General features: G+C 43.6%; 1 protein-coding gene across 1 annotated transcript; it reads left to right on the plus strand.

Moving 5' to 3' along the window:
* The first annotated feature begins 5631 nt into the window (after nt 1-5631).
* Nucleotides 5632-17360, plus strand: PRSS35 (serine protease 35). Its single transcript, XM_068279382.1, has 2 exons — nt 5632-5978; nt 15043-17360. The coding sequence occupies exon 2, from the start codon at nt 15056-15058 to the stop codon at nt 16313-16315; it is 1260 nt and encodes a 419-aa protein (XP_068135483.1). The 5' UTR covers nt 5632-5978; nt 15043-15055; the 3' UTR covers nt 16316-17360.
* The last annotated feature ends 905 nt before the right edge of the window (nt 17361-18265 follow it).

Below are 18265 nucleotides of genomic sequence, written 5' to 3' on the forward strand. Positions count from 1 at the left end.
GGAACAAGTCATGTGCAAAACTTAAACAACCCATTCTACAAAATCCATCCAATATGGGTGGGGGCTTGCGGTTACCCCCTTTCATAAATATTACATTACTTCTCAGTTCCAGTAAATTTCCCACTCCTTTCTTGTTCCTGGCTCTAACAATGCACCATCACTAGGCTATCATGTGGACCTGTCCATACAATCGCCTGTGCTTTACATCCTTAAACACCACCTCCCTAGTGCCAAAACCCATAATACTATATTGGGGCAGGCCCACAGAGTGTGGTCATGTGCCGTGAACCTCATGGTAGAGGATTCCCTGGAATGCTGACCAAATTATTGCCAAATTTAATTTCCCCCTCTCACCTCTCTCTCCATTATTACAATCTTAGGCATGCATTTTGTGCCCAGTTTCCCAGTTTCTCTGGTGCTGGATCTCATTGAGAAGGGGCCCTATTATGCACCATATTGGTATCCTTTATTCAGCACTGCTCCAGCAAAACGTTTTACACATTACTCTTCCTTCTAAGGTAAGGTGGACCAGGAAACAAGTTGAGTTGGGTGATGAGGACTGGGAAGATGCTCTAGTAGCGGTTAAAAAGGTCTCACCTTGTGTGAAAGACAGGCTTACACAAACATACAGTGCTGCCCATAATTATTCATACCCCTGGCAAATTGTAAATTAAAGTTACTTTTATTCAACCAGCAAGTATTTTTTAAATGGGAAATGACATAGGGGTCTCCCAAAATATAATAAGACGATGTACAAGAGGCATTATTGTGGTAAAAAAACAAAAAAAAAAAAAAAACACCTTTCTCATCTTTTATTTACATTTCAGCAAAAAGTGTCCAGTCCAATATTATTCATACCCTTCACAAACTGTCACAGTCTGTGGAAAAAGTTCTATGCCATTCCAAATAATCCAAGCTGTTTTAAAGCATCCTAATTACCCTGATTAATTTGGAACAGCTGTTTTAATCAATTCAACAGGAGAAACACAGCAGCTTTCTGCAGTTGGTTTGTGGAAAGTCATGGCTAAGACAAAGGGAGCTCAGTGAGGACCTGCGCCTGTGCATTGTGGCTGCTCACAAGTCAGGAAAGGGCCACAAGGCCATTTCTAAATGTTTTCAAGTTCCAGTGGCTACAGTGCAAAGTATTATTAAACAAATAAAAGATGTTCCGCACTGTGGAAAATCTCAGAGGACGTGGTTGTAAGCCAAAAGTGACACCTGTGCTGGCTAGGAGGATAGTGAGAGAAGTGAAAAAGAATCCAAGGATCACCTCCAAGGCCATCCTGGTGAATCTGGGCTCTGCTGGTGGCAATGTCTCAAGGCAGATAATCCAATGGACACTGCACACTGCTGGGTTCCACGGATGCAGACCACGGAGGACACCACTTCTCCAGATAAGGCACACAAAAGCTTGCTCTATTCCTCCAGGACCCTCCACCCCAACATTCCCACACCCCTCTAAGTACAGTATAAGTAGCCAGGTCTATAGGTCTATAGGTGTCCCCAGAATAGGTGGCCAGGGGTATAGATGTCCCCAGAACAGGTAGCCCGGGGGAGAGATGTCCCCAGAACAGGTAGCCAGGGGTAGAGATGTCCCCAGAACAGGCAGCCAGGGGTATAAGTGCCCAGTATATAGTATGTATGTAGGCAGGAGTACAGGGCTGGTTCTAGACTGGCACATTTGAGGGGGCAGTCAAAAATGGGTAGGGGGCAACATGTTTGAAGAAATTTAAAAAAATGGGCATGGCCATGATGTCATGTGGGTGGGGCTAACTGTAATGTAGCTATACTAGTTAATGTAGTTACAAATATGAAGTAAATGCACATAATGACAGACAGCCTTTCCCCAGTAAATGCACATAATAAGAGACCGCTTTTCACCAGTAAATGCACATAATGACAAACAGCCAGTGTCCCCAGTATATGTAGCCAGGGATATAGGTGCCCAGTATATGTAGCCAGAGGTATATGTGCCCAGTATATGTAGTCAGGGGTATATGTGCCCAGTATATGTAGTCAGGGGTATATGTGCCCAGTATATGTAGTCAGGGGTATATGTGCCCAGTATATGTAGTCAGGGGTATATGTGCCCAGTATATGTAGTCAGGGGTATATGTGCCCAGTATATGCAGTCAGGGGTATATGTGCCCAGTATATGTAGTCAGGGGTATATGTGCCCAGTATATGCAGTCAGGGGTATATGTGCCCAGTATATGTAGCCAGAGGTATGTCCCCAGTATATGTAGGCAGGGGTATATGTGCCCAGTATATGTAGCCAGGGGTATATGTGCCTAGTACATGTAGCCAGAGGTATGTCCCCAGTATATGTAGGCAGGGGTATATGTGCCTAGTACATGTAGCCAGAGGTATGTCCCCAGTATATGTAGGCAGGGGTATATGTGCCCAGTATATGTAGCCAGGGGTATATGTGCCTAGTATATGTAGCCAGAGGTATATGTGCCCAGTATATGTAGCCAGAGGTATGTCCCCAGTATATGTAGTCAGGGGTATATGTCCCCAGTATATGTAGCCAGAGGTATATGTGCCCAGCATATGTATTCAGGGGTATATGTGCCCAGTATATGTAGCCAGAGGTATATGTCCCCAGTATATGTAGTCAGGGGTATATGTGCCCTGTATATGTAGTCAGGGGTATATGTGCCCAGTATATGTAGCCAGGAGTATATGTGCCCAGTATATGTAGCCAGGGGTATATGTGCCCAGTATATGTAACCAGGGGTATATGTGCCCAGTATATGTAGTCAGGGGTATATGTGCCCAGTATATGTAGTCAGGGGTATATATGCGCAGTATATGTAGTCAGGGGTATATGTGCGCATTATATGTAGTCAGGGGTATATGTGCCCAGTATATGTAGCCAGGGGTATAGGTCTCCAGTATATGTAGTCAGGGGTATAGGTGCCCAGTATATGTAGCCAGGGGTATAGGTGCCCAGTATATGTAGCCAGGGGTATATGTGCCCAGTATATGTAGCCAGGGGTATATGTGCCCAGTATATGTAGCCAGGGGTATATGTGCCTAGTATATGTAGCCAGGGGTATATGTGCCCAGTATATGTAGCCAGGGGTATATGTTCCCAGTATATGTAGCCAGGGGTATATGTTCCCAGTATATGTAGCCAGGGGTATATGTGCCCAGTATATGTAGCCAGGGGTATATGTGCCCAGTATATGTAGCCAGGGGTATATGTGCCCAGTATATGTAGCCAGGGGTATATGTCCCCAGTATATGTAGTCAGGGGTATTTGTGCCCTGTATATGTAGTCAGGGGTATATGTGCCAGGTATATGTACTTGGGGGTATATGTCCCCAGTATATGTAGGCAAGGGTATATGTAGTCGGGGGTAGATGTCCCCAGTATATGTAGGCAGGGGTATAGGTAGTCGGGGGTATATGTCTCCAGTATATGTAGGCAGGTGTATATGTCCCCAGAATAGGTAATGTGTCCCCCCCCCCAGCAGAAGGGGAGCAGCACAGAGAAGGAGAGCTGTGGGCACAGTGGGGAAAAGGGGTCATCTCCCCCCCCCCCTCCTTCTTCCCTCACCTTAGGGCTCTCCCTCCCTCGCTCTCCCCTCCAGAACGAAGTGTTGTGCGGGTGGCTAGCAGCGGGTGGAACTTACCTGCGTCTCGTTGCAGGCGCGGGATGATTTGCCGCTTGTCTGGTCTGATGCAGACCAGAGCAGCGGCACCAGGTCAGAACTTCTGGCGCTGGAGCGAGACGGAGGCAAGTTCCGCCCCTCTGCCAAACGCCACCCAGCACTTAGTTCCGGAGGAGAGAGCAAGGGAGGGAGAGCCCTAAGGTGAGGGAAGGGGGGGGGGGGAATGGCCCCCCTTATCCGCTGCTGCCCACTACTCTCCCTCCACTGCGCTGCTCTCCTCCTGCTCAGAGGGGCCGTTGGCAACACTGCTGCGGGCCCCATGTGACGTAGGGCTTGGGCGGGCCCCATAGCAACAGCTGTGGCGATTAATACGCCCCTGGCCACCACTAGCCTGTAGTGTCTGTAGAGGATTCACCCCTAAACTATTACCCAAGGGATGTAGTCCCTGCTGCAGCAGGTGAAAGTGTGTTAGAGAAAAGGGTTAAAGATTGCACAAAGAGATATGATATGCAGATAACAGGTCAGATATATTTAACTATTGCTGACCACAAAAAGTTATGGGGAAAAGGATGTGATCAAAGCAAATCAGAGAGTTGCAAAATGTATTAGCTGATCAAATGAATCACATGCTTCTCCAAGAGTTCTCCTAGACCATCGCTGAAAATGTAGGTAGAGACAGGCAAAGCTTTCAGACAAACAGACAGACCTATAGCAGTGGTGTACAGTGATGCACATGATGTATACAGGAACACATGTACACAATAATTAGTCAGGGGGTTTCCAGATCTCTTCAAGAGAGCAAATTACCATTTTTCAAAGATTTGTATTATTGCTGATCAGGGATAGTTTTTAACAGTGGAGTAGCAATAGGGAGTGCAGAGGTTACAACTGCACCGGGGCCCACCCTCAACCACACAGTATTAGCTCTTTATTGGTCTTGTGCTTATAATAATCACTTCTATAGTTGCTTTGAATAGTAGTGATCATTAAACTCTCCCTCATCCACTTCTTGCACCTCTGAGGGCCCATTCACACTTGCTGATCGCAAAACGCTAGCGATTTTGCTAGCGTTTTGCTCTGGCTTTTTTTGGCAATTAATGCCAAAAAATTGCCATTTACACCTGGCGAATTTTTTTAAGGATCACGTTTTGCACTTCTATAGCACTAAAACGCGATCGCCGGGAAATCGCCTGAAAATGGTGCAGGCTACGAGTTTGTGTTTAGCACACTGATTGCTACTAGACTAAGAGGCGCCACAGGGCCCACAACCTCCCCAACACCTTAATCTCTAGTTATCTGGCTTGCAGTCACTGCCATGTATTCCCTTTTCCTATTTCTTTCTGCTTCAAACACAATTGGGAATGACAGCTGAATGAATTGTGCGCCCCTCCTACACTGCGCCCTGAGGCTGGAGCCTCTCCAGCCTCTGCCTCGGCCCTGAGTGTGAATGAGCCCTGACACTGTGGTTGACCTTGATTGGTTTTGGTGAGCCGTATCAATTGTTATGTATAGCATGCTTGGAGGGCCCCAATGTAAAACTTGCACTAGGACCCACAGCTTCTTAGCTATGCCACTGGTTTTCAACTGATTTGGCTTATTCACGTTTGCATAGCTGCAGCTTTGCATTTAACCAATTGTTCATGTAGGCAGCAAGCTCACTTCTTTTCCCTGGTATCGCTTCATATTTCTAGTTGTATTCTATTACTCAGCTATGTTATATCCTCTCTATATAGATACATATGTCATATGAGTCTCTTGTATTTGCAGCAGGTAGATCGCACATGATGGCATTCTACATCATCATACTAATAAATGACAGTACAAACATCTGACACACTGCGAGGTTTAATTACTGCTGCTGGGAAGGAGAAACAGATGGACCTGCAATCGGAAAGACGGGAAAACACCTCGTTTACTGCAGAGCCAGACAGGCAGAAAGCTGTGCCTTTCTCATGGCAGGCGAGATCCCCGCTAGAGATGTGTACTCTCGCGCCCCCTGCCTGTGGTGAATGGATGTTCAGCTTGTGCATCAGCCTTGCTCCAGTGCACACAGTTTTAGAAGGCGGACTGTCTAGCCTGATTTGGTACCTCAGTCTCCCCTCCTTGCTCCCATTGCCTTATCCTCAGATGTCTTATTATACCTTGGTAGGAAGGCTCATCTTTATGGTGTTCCACCCAGTCTTTCATTTCTAGCTTGCCCTCCCATCTGCACGTCCCTCCTCTCCTCTCTGTATGAGTTGGAAGTGCATTGAGTCCCGTTGTTACCTCCAGGACATTTGGACCTCATATTATGCCTCTCCCAGAGAAGTCTCATCACTGAAGACCTGCAGGTCTGGAAAGTACCCTGGTTCTTCATTAGGTAAGTCCATGCACACACCTGTACATTGACAGCTGTCACTTCATCTAAAGCACAAGTCATTTAGGCGAGATAAAAGATTTATTCTATTATGCAGAGTGCAAGCAGTGCACCTAATCAGCTAGGAGAGGCTGTCAGCTGATTGTCAACCTGCACAAAGCTGCCCAACACAACACATGCATTTGCAAACAAGCACAAATGAAGTGTGTAATCATCAGTTACACATTCAGCAAGGTAATCACTGCTTGGATTAGCATAGCAATTGTTGGAAACAAGGAACATTGTGCTGTACTTTACAAACTGTACTTTGAAAGCAGAAGGGTATAGTGTACATTGCAGAGACCCTTGTCTATTGCCTGGATGCCTCACTGTAGAGATGGCAATGAACTTAGTGCACTGCTCTGTATTTCATTTCTGCAGTCAATGAGTAGAAAACAAAACACTTTGTAGCTTTAGGATGTGACCCAAAAATGTGGTTCCCATATTACTCAGCCTTTGTCTCCTAATTGTTGGAATTAAACTGAGAATGTTCCCAGTGGATGAGGCTGCAGCTTGTTAAAGGAATATTAAACACCAGGAGGCTTAACAGAGTATGTGAGGTCAGACCAATATTCTGGTGAGGTTTGTAATTCACTATACAGAGTGAGGGGAACAAAGTGTTATTGCATGTGTTAGTGATACACCGACACCAGCGCTACTCTACTTTAGGGACCAAGCAGGAAACCTCATAGGGAACAGTTCTCCAATCACAGTACCCTCTTACAGCATAGAGTGTTGGGATTGGCCAAATGGTGTGGGCGTGGTTTACTGCAACCTATTAGAAACTTAGCAGTTCCAGAGGGTGCTGTCTATTCAATCACTTTAGCTGAATTTTCCTATGAGGATTCCTGCTGGGTCCCCTAAACTACAGACACACCTTTCACACAACAGTATTCCTGTGCGTTTTCCATTTTTGCGAAATCTAATGCAGGTCAATGGTGATTTTTATGATGCAATTTTTCTGCAGAGAAAGAAAGGCCCCACATGAATACATATTTTTTTTTCAAAGTGGTAATTCCATTTGCATATAATGTAAGTTAATGAAAACACTGGAAAAATTGCATTTGTTGTGCAAAAATTGCATCAAATTTTGAAACTAGATACATTAATTGCCTCAATTCACTAAACTTAACTCCTGTCTTTAATAACTCTTCTGAGCTGTTTTACAGTTGTCACAATTATATCACCATGGTGATAACTGTAAAACAGCTCAGAAGAGTTATTAACCTGCTGAGCGGTCTGGACGAGCTCAGCTCGTCCAACACCGCCAGAGGCTGCCGCTCAGGCCCTGCTGGGCCGATTTTAACCAAATAAAAAGCAGCACACGCAGCCGGCACTTTGCCAGCCGCGTGTGCTGCCTGATCGCCGCTGCAGCGCGGCGATCCGCCGCGTGCAGCGTTGAAAGAGGGTCCCCCCAGCCGCCCGAGCCCAGCGTAGCCGGAACAAACAGTTCCGGCCAGCGCTAAGGGCTGGATCGGAGGCGGCTGACGTCAGGACGTCGGCTGACGTCCATGACGTCACTCCGCTCGTCGCCATGGCGACGAGGGAAGCGAAACACGGAGGGCCGCTCATTGCGGCCTTCCGTGTTATCTCTTGCCGCCGGAGGCGATCGGAAGATCGCCTCCGGAGCGCCCTCTAGTGGGCTTTCATGCAGCCAACTTTCAGTTGGCTGCATGAAATAGTTTTTTTTTTATTTAAAAAAAACCCTCCCGCAGCCACCCTGGCGATTTAATCAGAACGCCAGGGTGGTTAAAGACAGGAGTTAAGCTTAGTGAATTGAGGCCTTTCATGTAAATTAACTTCATTGATATGCATGTGAAAATCGCAATTCAAAAACTGCATTAACCCACAATTGAACAAACTAAAAATTGCATCTGAAAGAAATAAAAATAATCACAAACCACAAAATCATAAATACAAAAAGGTGGAAAACCGCTGTCGAAAATCGCAAGCATGAGTCTAAAGGCAGCCTGATAGCTTATTTTACTTCATGTCCCAATAGATAGGCAGGCAGAGATGTGACCAGGTCAAACACTTCTGAAACTAGCTTTGGATGCTGTTTTCTATAAGAAGAGGCATGGTGCTATGTCTTAATCACAATCTATCATGCAGTGTGTGCAGGAAGTGGCCATCCTTCCCAAATAACAACACAGTGACCTCAATTCACGGAGCTTTATCAAACACTTTATCAAACGTTTGATAATTTACCTCATGGGTAAAATCTAATTTTGAATTCACTAAGGTGTTATATATTTATCGAATGTTTTATCGGTAAAACATTCAATTTATAGCACCTTAGTGTATTCAAAATTAGATTTTACCCGTGAGGTAAATTATCAAACGTTTGATAAAGTGTTTGATAAAGATCCGTGAATTGAGGCCAATGTAATATCTTTCTATCTGGGTGAAGACTGGCATGTGAGCCATGCTGAGAATACCTACCTTATAAATCTGGGGTGTCCACTTAATGGTACAGTTTTGATTTTACAGTCTTTCCACTTCTATTTGATATGAGGGACTGAAGTATCCCTTCAGTGTATTATTAATTCACTCAGTTTACTCTTCTATTACTAAGATTTGGTAAGATTGTACAATCAAAATTGAGCACCTTTATAGTGAGCAGTGAGCACTGAAATAACCAATCTTTCCAATAAGAATAAGCACTACACCTGGAGGGATAGGGAATGGACTCTGGATTCGGGCTGGATAGTGTACTGGTTAAGAGCACTGCCTTTGATCTGGGAGATGAGGGATCGAATCCTGGCTATGGTCAGTACTTATTCAGTCAAAAGTCCAAGGCAAGACTCACTAACAGTAGCCATCCCAATGGCTGCAGCTCTTGAGCGCTTTGAATCCGACAGGAGAAAATCACTATAGAAATGTTGGAATTATTATTAGGGTAGCTTGTGGATAAGGTTAGGTATAGGGATGATCAATGATATGCAAATATTTCCAAGTTTATGCAAATTTATGTAAATGTTTCTGTAAATATATGCAGCTTGAAAATGGTCCAATCAAGTCCCACCCAGGACTGAGAAATACTTGCATCTCATTGATTATCCCTAGAACTTAGGTACCAGGCTGGGGTGTTAAGGTTAGACAATAAGGGGTGGGTTATGCATTAAGAATGGGTGATTTTGGTTAGGCACTGGAAGAGGTGTTTAAGGTTAGACACTTGGCAGGAAGGGGTTAAGGTTAATCACCAGGAAATGAGGGTAAGACTAGGCACCATAGAGGAGGCAGTACAAGACAAGACAAGACAAAACATTTATATAGCGCCTTTCTCCTGGCGGACTCAGCCTTAAAGGACAACTGTAGAGAGAGGGATATGAAGGCTGCTATATTTTATTTCCTTTTAAGCAATACCAGTTGCCTGGTTATCCTGCTGATCCTCTGCCTCTAAGGGCTGGAACCCACAGGAGCGCTTTTGGCAGCGTTTTGGCAGCACTGCGATACGCTAGCAGTTTGCCAAAACGCTGGGCTAATGTTAATGGATGGGGCAACTTCCACAGGAGCGTTTGCGTTTCTCAGAAACGCAAACGCAGGACATGCAGCATTTTGGGAGCGTTAGCGCTTCAATGTAAAGTATTGAACCGCTAGCGGAAACGCTCAGCAAAACCTAAACTGAGCGGTTCTGCTAGCGTTTTGCGGTTCAGCACACTGTAACAAAATGAAAAATAATTCACAGGACCAATCAGGATAAAAACACAAAACGCAAAACGCTAGGCACCCGCTGGGGAAAAAATACAATGTTGCAAAACACGACCAAAAACGCGCATGAATCCGCTTGCAAACCGCTCAGACAAAACGCTAGCGGTTGCGTTTTGCGTTTGCGGTTTTCAGTGGGTTCCAGGCCTAATACTTTAAGCCATAGATCCTGAACAAGCATGTAGCATATCAGGTGTTTGACATTATTGTCAGATCTGACTGGAGTAACTGCATGCTTGTTTCTGGTGTTATTCAGACACTAGTGCAGCCAATAGATCAGCAGGGCTGCCAGGCAACTGGTATGGTTTAAAAATAAATAAATATTGTCCTTTAAGGGCTCTGCCTCTGACACAGGAGACCTGGGTTCAAATCTCAGCTCTTCCTGTTCAGTAAGCCAGCACCTACTAAGTAAGGAGTCCTTGGGCTAGACTCCCTAACACTGCTACTGCCTACTGAGCACATCCTAGTGCATTGATGGCTAAGCTTGGCACTCCAGCTGTGGTGGAACTACAAGTCCCATGAGGCATTGCAATACTATAACCACTCTAAGCATAACTCGATGAGGCAGAGGCATGATGGAATTTGTAGTTTTGTCACAGCTGGAGTGCCAAGGTTAGCCATCACTGCCCTAGTAGCTGCAGCTTAAAGGGGAACTGAAGTAAGAGGTATATGGAGGCTGCCATATTTATTTCCTTTTAATCAATACCCGTTGCCTGGCACCCCTGCTGGTCTATTTCTCTGCAGTAATATCTGAATAACACCAGAAACAAGCATGCAGCTAGTCTTGTCAGATCTGACTTTAAAGTCTGAAACACCTGATCTGCTGCATGCTTGTTCAGGGGCTATGGCTAATAGTATTAGAGGCAGAGGATCAACAGGGCTGCCAGGCAACTGGTATTGATTAAAAGGAAATAAATATGGCAGCCTCCATATACCTCTTACTTCAGTTCCCCTTTAATTCAAAGTTTGCATTCAACTAGTTCAAATAACGCAATCTGTTACAAGGTAGACATGCGAATATGCCCATAGAATTGCATGAGCAGTGAGTTGACATGCAGAATTATTCTGCATTGCAACTGATGCAGAGTAAATGCACCCTTGTGAAATGACAAGTATACTCTATGCTTTGCACACAATAACATCTGGCTTGTCCTGATGGCAAGAATATTATAAATAAAGGGACTATGTCTGAAGTAGGCAGGCTGTTTGCATTTGCAGTGAACAGAAAGGAACATAAAATATGCGTAAACTAAATGCTGTACAGTGATTTCATGTTCGGATTGCTTTACTGTGAGCTTGGCCTGCCCCCTACTGGACAAAGTAAATATTACACTTAGCCAAAACAACTTTAGCCACAGAGAGAGGGAGGATTTAATAATCTTTTGCAAAGCTGTCAGCGCCCCAAACCTGCATATTTACATTAATAAAACCATAGCTGGTTGTGTGCATGCGTGGTGCATGGCCTGCAATGGCTGCACTGAAAATTGTGACCAGGGCCGCTTCTAGACTTTTTGCTGCCTGAGGAAAACTTGTGAAAAACAGCCGCCTCATGGGCGAACCGGCCCTGATTGTGACTTGTGGCCATCAGCTTTGTGGTACCAGTCAGTGTTTTGTCAGAAGAAAAAAAGTTTTATACAACAGTTTTTTTCTTTTTATTAAACAAGAGACTTTTAAATGAAGAAAAATAAATGGATTCCCCACCACATTACCAAGGTCTATTAATTCCTGGTCCTCAATGGAGTCTGAGGTAAACTTATGGTGGAATTTGGGAGACCTTTTTATTAATAATAAAGGGGCCCAGAGGTGTCTCCCCCCTCCAGAAAAATATGTGAAAAGGTTCATGTTTGACCACCTACCCACTAAGCCTGCATAATTATGTAGCCACCCCTCCCCCCAGTATTGGTAGCCAGATGTGATCCCAGTAAGCTCCCAGTATATGGAGCAGATGTGCCCCCCTCAGTGTGGGTAAGCCAGTTGTGCCCCGGTACCTAGGATGTGTGGGCACACCTCCTTAATAGAGTTGGGCCGAACGGTTCGCCTGCGAACGGTTCCATGCGAACTTCAGTGGTTTGCGTCCCGCAGGCGAACCTTTGCGGAAGTTCGGTTCGCCCCATAATGCACATGGAGGGTCAACTTTGACCCTCTACATCACAGTCAGCAGGCCCAGTGTAGCCAATTAGGCTACACTAGCCCCTGGAGCCCCACCCCCCCTTATATAAGGCAGGCAGCGGCGGCCATTACGGTCACTCGTGTGCTGCCTGCGTTAGTGAGAGTAGGGCGAGCTGCTGCAGACTGTCTCTCAGGGAAAGATTAGTTAGGCTTAACTTGTTCCTGTCTGGCTGCATACCTGTGCTGTGAACCCACCACTGCATACCTGTGCTGTGAACCCACCACTGCATACTTGTGCTGTGAACCCACCACTGCATACCTGTGCTGTGAACCCACCACTGCATACCTGTTCAGTGAACCCACCACTGCATACCTGTGCTGTGAACCCACCACTGCATACCTGTTCAGTGAACCTGCCACTGAAAGAAGATTCTTTGGTCTATTGCTTAATAGGATAAAATCGATCTGAAAGTTGCATTTTATGGTAGAATTTGAAGATAGAATCATTCAGTAAATGTGAACAATTGATAATTGCCTTCCAATTAGTTACAATCATTCAAATCGCATCGAAAGATCGCATTTAGTGAAAAATTGTACCGTTATGCAGTTCGGTTCCAAATCCATGGGCTCTTGTCTGATGTCCAGTAGACATGTAGTGTGTTGTGTTGGTGGTATAATGGTTAGGATAGCAGCCTACCACACGGTAGACCTGGGTTCAATTCCTGGCCAATGCATGCGAGTTGGCTTTTGAAATCCTAGCAATCCCTAAGCAAGCTCATTTCTCTTGGATATATCATAATGGTACATGCTAGGCTGGCTTCAGCATGTAGAATTGTAGTGTGTTGTGTTGGTGGTATAATAGTTAGAATAGCAGCCTACCATGCGGTAGGCCTGGGTTCAATTCCTGGCCAATGCAAGTGAGTTGGCTTTTGAAATCCTACAAATCCCTAAGCAAGCTCATTTTTCTCTTGAATATATCATAATGGTACATGCTAGGCTGGCTTCAGCATGTAGTGTTGGTGGTGGTATAGTGGTGAAGAGAGTTGCCTACCAAGCACTAAGACCTGGGTTCAATTCCCGGCCAAGGTATGTAAGCTGGCTTTTGAAATCCTACAATTCCCTGGAAGACAGTAGGGAGGGTGCAATATAAGGAATAACAATGAGCTAGGAGCAAGCTAACAAGCCTACAAAGCTTTCCCTAGCAGATTCTGTCAGCAGCTGTCCCTTAACTAATTACTGTAGGCAGACGAGTAAGTAAAACGGCAGGAGAACCTTGCCTTTTATAAGGGGAGGTGGGGCTCCAGCAGTGAGTGTAGTCTGATTGGAGACAATGTGCCTGCTGACTGATGTAAAGGGTCAAAGTTGTGCTCAATGGAGCATTATGGGCCGAATCGAACTTCCGCAAAAGTTCACCTTCGCCGGCGAACGCGAACCACCCAAAGTTCGCCTGGAACAGTTTGCGGGCGAACCGTTCAGACCATCTCTTTTTTTTTTTTTATTTCTCTCTTTTCAAACTCAGCATAACCATCCAGGTCGTTACCCGACTTTTTCACCAGCCTCTCTCCATTCTTATTTTTGCTCTCGAGGCCTTGCGTCAGGAGTGTTAGCATCATAGTTTGAGAAAACATTTTTCATATGCTAATAAGAATTAAAAAAAAGAAAGATTGTGTATTCTTACTTTCTAAAACTCATCTTTACATAGATGTTTTTAGTTATATCTGGTTAAATATAATTGCAAAAAATTATGTTTAGAAAATAAAGAAAAACGGCTTACTAGAAGTAGGCTGAATTGAAATTAACTACTTATACCTGAATAGGTCTCATTCATACTATTATACATATGTCCCTCTTTTCAACCCAAACAAAAAACATACCCTACACAGCTTTACATTCATTTACTCCAACAAAAACCACCCAAACGGCCACGCCCTCAAAATTTCTAAGCTCATATATTCCGCAATTTCCCCCATTTCTCCTTCCAACAATGAATTGTGTTTTATGATCCTTCCTCCATGTTTTCTATATTTATCTCACATAAATCATCCATCCCTTTTACCCACTCAGCAAAGTTTATAGGTGTCTATTCCTTCCAATGTTTTACTATTATTTGACGAATAATTAGAGAGCCTACTTCTTTTAAGAACCACAACCCTAATATAGGCAGATGTCCTTTAGTTTGAGAAAGGCCCCCATTTTAGGAGGCAGATATTCTCCCTTCAGTATAAGTAGCCAGCTGTCACTTCCTGTAATAAGAAGCTCCCCCCATACTAAATAGTTTCCTCAAATATAGGTAGCAGATAAGCCATTTGTGGAGGTGGAGCATGAGCAATTACTGTTCATTAGGTATGATATAGAAAGGAGATGCAAATATTTCGAGTTCATGCAGAATAATGTAAATTTGTATGCAAATTTGTGCAGCTTGAAAATGTCCAGCACAGGATAGAGAGCACCGAGAGAGGAGAGGGAAGGCTCTATATGACCCAGAGCCTTCCCTCTCCTTAGGTAAGTATTTGCTTCATTTTTTTAAAAATGCGGTTCCCATTCACTTTAAGAAAGAATCTGCACGATTTAGTGATTTCTTAGGATGTCTGAGACAGTTCTGCACAGATTCTTAAAAACCTACAAATATTTTGTCTCAGACGCTCTTGATAAATGTCCCCCACAGATCATTAAACTCAACAGGGGCATTTCTAGCCTTTTTGTCACTCCAGGCAAGAAGTCTTGTGTCGTCAATAGTTGATTTTAACTCTGACATACTTCAATGAATGTGTCTGAGCAAAAACAATAAAAAAAACTTAAAAAGTAGATTTAAACATAAAATAAAACCATGGAACATCTTAAGTCATTTTTAGAAGGAAGATAGATACAATCATTTATTTCATTCGTTTATTTTCGCCTCGGGTGTCCTTTAACACTAACTTTGACTCTCCCTATTGACTATTCACTGTAAACCGCTTCACAACTGACAGCCCATGCTACTTAGTGGGTTGTTTCACTTTTAGTTTGTTTTCATATTTCAATTACTGAGGACTCTCACGCATTTAAAAATGCATGTTTCCGAATTACAGGTGTGAAAATAGTAGCCTAAAGCTATGGATCTGCAATACAGTATTACAATCTATTGTTTTAATTTAACTGAGACTGTGTGCTAATTGTGAAGATAGTTATATGGGAAAACAGCTTTTTTCATTGATATATAATTTTTTTATAGGAAACGGTGAAAAATGGATCGCCTACATCTAGTGTTCCTCTTCTTCTCGATCTTCCTGCCAACCACAAGCAAAGCAGATGCCTCAGATCAAAAGGGCATGACATGGCACATCAAAGAAATACCTCACATAGTCACTTCCGATGTTGTTCACTTAAACAGTCCAAAGTTTGAAGCGGAGCCAAAGCTGGAACTCCATGGCACCTGTGGAATTGAATGTCAGAAAAACATGCCACCACCAACACTAAGTGAGCTTGAAAGCTACTTGTCTTTCGAGACAGTGTATGAAAATGGCACCCGCACCATGACCAAAGTAAATGTACAAACATGGCTTCCAGGGGGATTCAATCAGAGCAATACAAAAGAGAGGCACAACCTGCGTAGAAAGCGACAAGTTTATGGTACAGATAGCAGATTCAGTATATCAGATAGACATTTTATGACAAATTACCCCTTTAGCACTGCTGTTAAATTGTCTTCTGGCTGCAGCGGCATTCTTATTTCCCCAAAACATGTTCTAACAGCTGCCCACTGTGTACATGATGGCACGGATTACATAAAAAATGCCAAAAAATTACGCGTCGGGATACTTAAGATCAAAACAAAACGAGGTGGCAAAAGACACAAAGGATCAAAGAAAAACAGAGAAGGTATGTCTGATGATGAAGATACCCCAAAGAAGGAAGGAAAGAAACAAAGAAGAAAATCAGTCCAGAAAAGGTCAGCAGCAGATGTAGAACAGACAAACTCAAAATCTTCGATGTCTGGAAAGCCTTCTTTTGGGTGGACAAGGGTGAAAGCTATTCAGATTCCAAAAGGTTGGATAAAGGATGTATCCAAAAATATGACTCTAGACTATGACTATGCAGTTCTGGAATTAAAGCGCACACAAAAGAAGAAATATATGGATCTTGGAATTAGTCCTGAAGTCAATAAGATGCCAGGAAGTAGAGTGCATTTTTCAGGATTCGATGAGGACAGGCCTGGAGAGTTGGTATACCGGTTTTGCAGTGTTTCTGTGGAATCCAATGACCTCTTCTATCAGTATTGTGATGCAGAGCCTGGCTCTAGTGGTTCTGGCATTTACATCAGACTCAAAGAACCAAATAAGAAAAAGTGGAACAGAAAGATCGTTGCAATCTATTCTGGCCACCAGTGGGTGGAGACTGGTGATGAGCAGCAGGATTACAATGTTGCTGTGAGAATTACACCACTGAAATATGCTCAGATATGTCTTTGGATACATGGGAGCAATTCTGCTTGTTCTCAAGGCTAAACGGGGCTAAAACAAGGTTTTATTCATCTTAACTTCACAAGAGCAGCATAGAAAAACTTCAGAAGAAAGATGCCATCCACTGCTATAAAACAGGAGCGAGAGATATTAAACAGAAGAGCATGTAGTAACAATGTGCTTGACTATCAGACAAAGTTTTTTCCTTTTAATGAAGTATATTATGCCTACATAGTAGGTTGACCTACACTATATTTATTGGAAGACAATCAACAACTCCACTCCAGTTATGGGGTAATCTCAGGACTGCCCTTCTTTGTACTACATTTCTTCAAAAGATCTAGATTAACTTTTCAATTGTTTACCCTAGACACTCTTGGCTTGTTTCTGAGTTCAACAGTTCTACAAAATGTTAGTATGCAGAAAAAACCCCAAAACATTAGAATAATGTTTACAAGCGAGCATGCTGGGATATTCTAAAACAAAACAAAACAAAAAAAAAAAAGTTGCTGCACCAGTATATGACCGACTACATGGGGATCCTCTGATGTACATCTCTGTCTACAGTGCTTGGGACTGCCAAGAATGGATTATGATGAAGCGCTGAACCACACTTGCCAAGCTTTGGCTTCTCAGCTGCATCCTGGTGGCTATGAAAGCTGACTGGTTCAGAAGCAATAAAGCAAACAAGTCTTCTAAAATGCAAATTTCCGTAGACCCCAAAAAATGATGGTAAATCTACCAATTGAACGCTATAAACTGACCGTCATTTAACTGGAGTCCAGTTAATTGATGGGCAGCTAGAGGTTTTGATTTGCTAGATTCTAGATCTTGGGTCAGTGGATCATTATCCTTTGACAATGACAATATTCTATTGTAGATTGTTGAGAGTCAAGGGATACAGTGCAGTGCTTATTCTGTAGCATAATATGAGAACAGTGCATGCTCTACTGTACAGTCAGTTTACATTTTACAGTTGCATAGCTAATATTGTTTTTTTTTCTGCGGACTGAACAAGAGAATAGTTAACTATACATTATGCTTAAACCACAGATAACAGAGTCGAATAAAAATCATTGGAGTAAAGAAACATTCTTTTTGAAAATGTTTGACATTGTCTGTTCAATAGTGGAGGACAAAGATGACCCATTGACCCACATGCTTATGAACAACTTCAACTGCCACCAGGGGCGTAACAATAGACCCTGCAAGGGATGCAACCGCCAGGGGGCCAGAAGCTGCAGGGGGCCCTGTGGGAGGAGAGGTTTCTTTTCGCTGTCCTGAGATACTGACAACTAAGGGCACAGAGATGGGAAAAAAAAAAAAAAACTTTCTGCTCTCTGCACTATTGTTCTAATGAATGCATCTGCTCAGCCACTGATGAGGAATAATACAACGTTTTTCAGACAAAGCTTTGTGGACAGTCCCTATTCAGTGTTCAGCAGGGTCTTGTGTACCACCACCAGCCTTTCTGGGGGGGAGGGGGCCCCATCCAAAGTTTTGCAGGGGGGCTCAGTGATTTCTAGTTACACTCCTGACTGCCACAGAAGGGCTACTAAAGATGCCCACTAGTAATAACATTTTGATTGTACAATCCTTCCACTTTTACAGTATGTTATATGTAAAGTATCCCTTCAAAATATATTCACTCAGTTCCCCCGCTGTCCTCATCTGCTGCCTGGATTGTTTGAAATTTGCCCCGGAAAATTATCCGATCTGGAACAATCTGCGCATGTGCGGCCTGGCTGCGTCCCTGTTGCCAGGAGCGTGCATCACTGGACTTCGCCTTGCACCGACTGGAGGACTTTCTGGGGCAAATTGCGGATTGCAGACAGCAGTGGCAGACAGCGACGGAGCGATCAGCCTGTATTTTTTTTCCCTATCTGTAGGTGTAAAACGGATAAGGAATAGAACATTAGTAGCAAAGCAGAAAAGTCTCGTTTTTATTTTCAGTTTTATAGCTTTTTTTAAATAACATTGCATCATTCTGTCACA

This window comes from Hyperolius riggenbachi, chromosome 4 (assembly GCF_040937935.1).
Source record: "Hyperolius riggenbachi isolate aHypRig1 chromosome 4, aHypRig1.pri, whole genome shotgun sequence".
Lineage (NCBI taxonomy): Eukaryota > Metazoa > Chordata > Amphibia > Anura > Hyperoliidae > Hyperolius > Hyperolius riggenbachi.

Coding starts and splice junctions, on each gene's coding strand:
- PRSS35 (XM_068279382.1), top strand. CDS start 15,056: ATGGATCGCCTACATCTAGTGTTCCTCTTCTTCTCGATCTTCCTGCCA.